This window comes from Nematolebias whitei, chromosome 2, assembly GCF_014905685.2.
Source record: "Nematolebias whitei isolate Nwh7 chromosome 2, NemWhi1, whole genome shotgun sequence".
In the NCBI taxonomy this organism is placed as follows: domain Eukaryota; kingdom Metazoa; phylum Chordata; class Actinopteri; order Cyprinodontiformes; family Rivulidae; genus Nematolebias; species Nematolebias whitei.
The window spans coordinates 19,890,446-19,891,473 of NC_056499.1; the positions used below are offsets into that span (position 1 = coordinate 19,890,446).

The following is a 1,028-nucleotide window of genomic DNA, read 5'->3' on the forward strand; positions in this document are numbered from 1 at the left end:
TCAGATGTCCTCTGGCATGCCTCAGAGAGCTAATCATAACCACTCTGCAGAGATTAATGAAGTCAAGAGCAATCAGTCCTGACACACAAACACAGACACTTTCACACACTCGCACGTCTACACACATGCATGGAAACAGTTCATATATCTGTTCTGGCTCAGATCGGCTGGACTTTGTTTAGCTGAGGTAGTGACATGTGGAGGAACCTAATAATTAATTGATCTTCCTGTGCAAACATCTGCACCTACATATGTTGGTGTGATCAAACTAAACCAAATCTCTCTGGAGAGAAGATTTTTTTTCTTTTTGCTTATGCTATTTTGAACTAAAGCAGGAATGCAAAGTCAATACAAAATAAAACAGAATGGGAGCATTTCTAATGAAATAGTTCCTTCAATAATGTCATAACTTACAATTTGATGTAAAATATCTGGTGCCTTTTTTGTGTGACAAATGAACCATCCATTATCTTTACCTGCATCTTCCGTGCCCATATCCAGCAGTCACTGTGCGAGAGGTGGGAGACACCCTGGACCGATCACAAGTCCATCAGAGGACCAACAGATGAACCAGAGACCAGGAATACAGTAGTGACTTATACAATGAGGAGATACTGACATACAGTATTATAATAATAATAATAATAATTTAAAAAAACGTCTGTAATGCAAAGAAACTGATGGATTTATCAACAAACTTATGGTGCCAATGGTAAGTCAAACATTAACAGTGATTCTATCAGTTTATATGAGAATAGGTGGAAGAGTGCAAGAACTATACATGCATGAATATTGATGACAGTTAATTATAATAAATTACTGTTAATTAAATCTGGAAGGTTTAGTTGCCCCAGGAAACATATACTGCTTGCTACTTACTTTTATTCATTTTTGTGTGACACACCACAAATATGAAATGCAAATTTTTCATTTTGTTAAAAAGAAATGTTTTCCATTATTTAACATCAATAGGACCACCAAAACAACACAACAAGAGACCACTAAAACCCTCATGGTTGACTTATGGT

The 1,028-nt window shown here is 36.2% G+C and overlaps 1 protein-coding gene across 1 annotated transcript in view; it reads left to right on the forward strand.

Annotated features, from left to right (window-relative positions):
- LOC119426115 (phosphatidate phosphatase LPIN1) overlaps nucleotides 1-82 on the forward strand; it is a 22,993-nt gene extending 22,911 nt beyond the window's left edge. The window contains exon 9 of the mRNA XM_037693677.1: nucleotides 5-82. Coding sequence (XP_037549605.1) covers nucleotides 5-82 — 78 coding nt within the window. The remainder of the gene's footprint in view (nucleotides 1-4) is intronic.
- The last annotated feature ends 946 nt before the right edge of the window (nucleotides 83-1,028 follow it).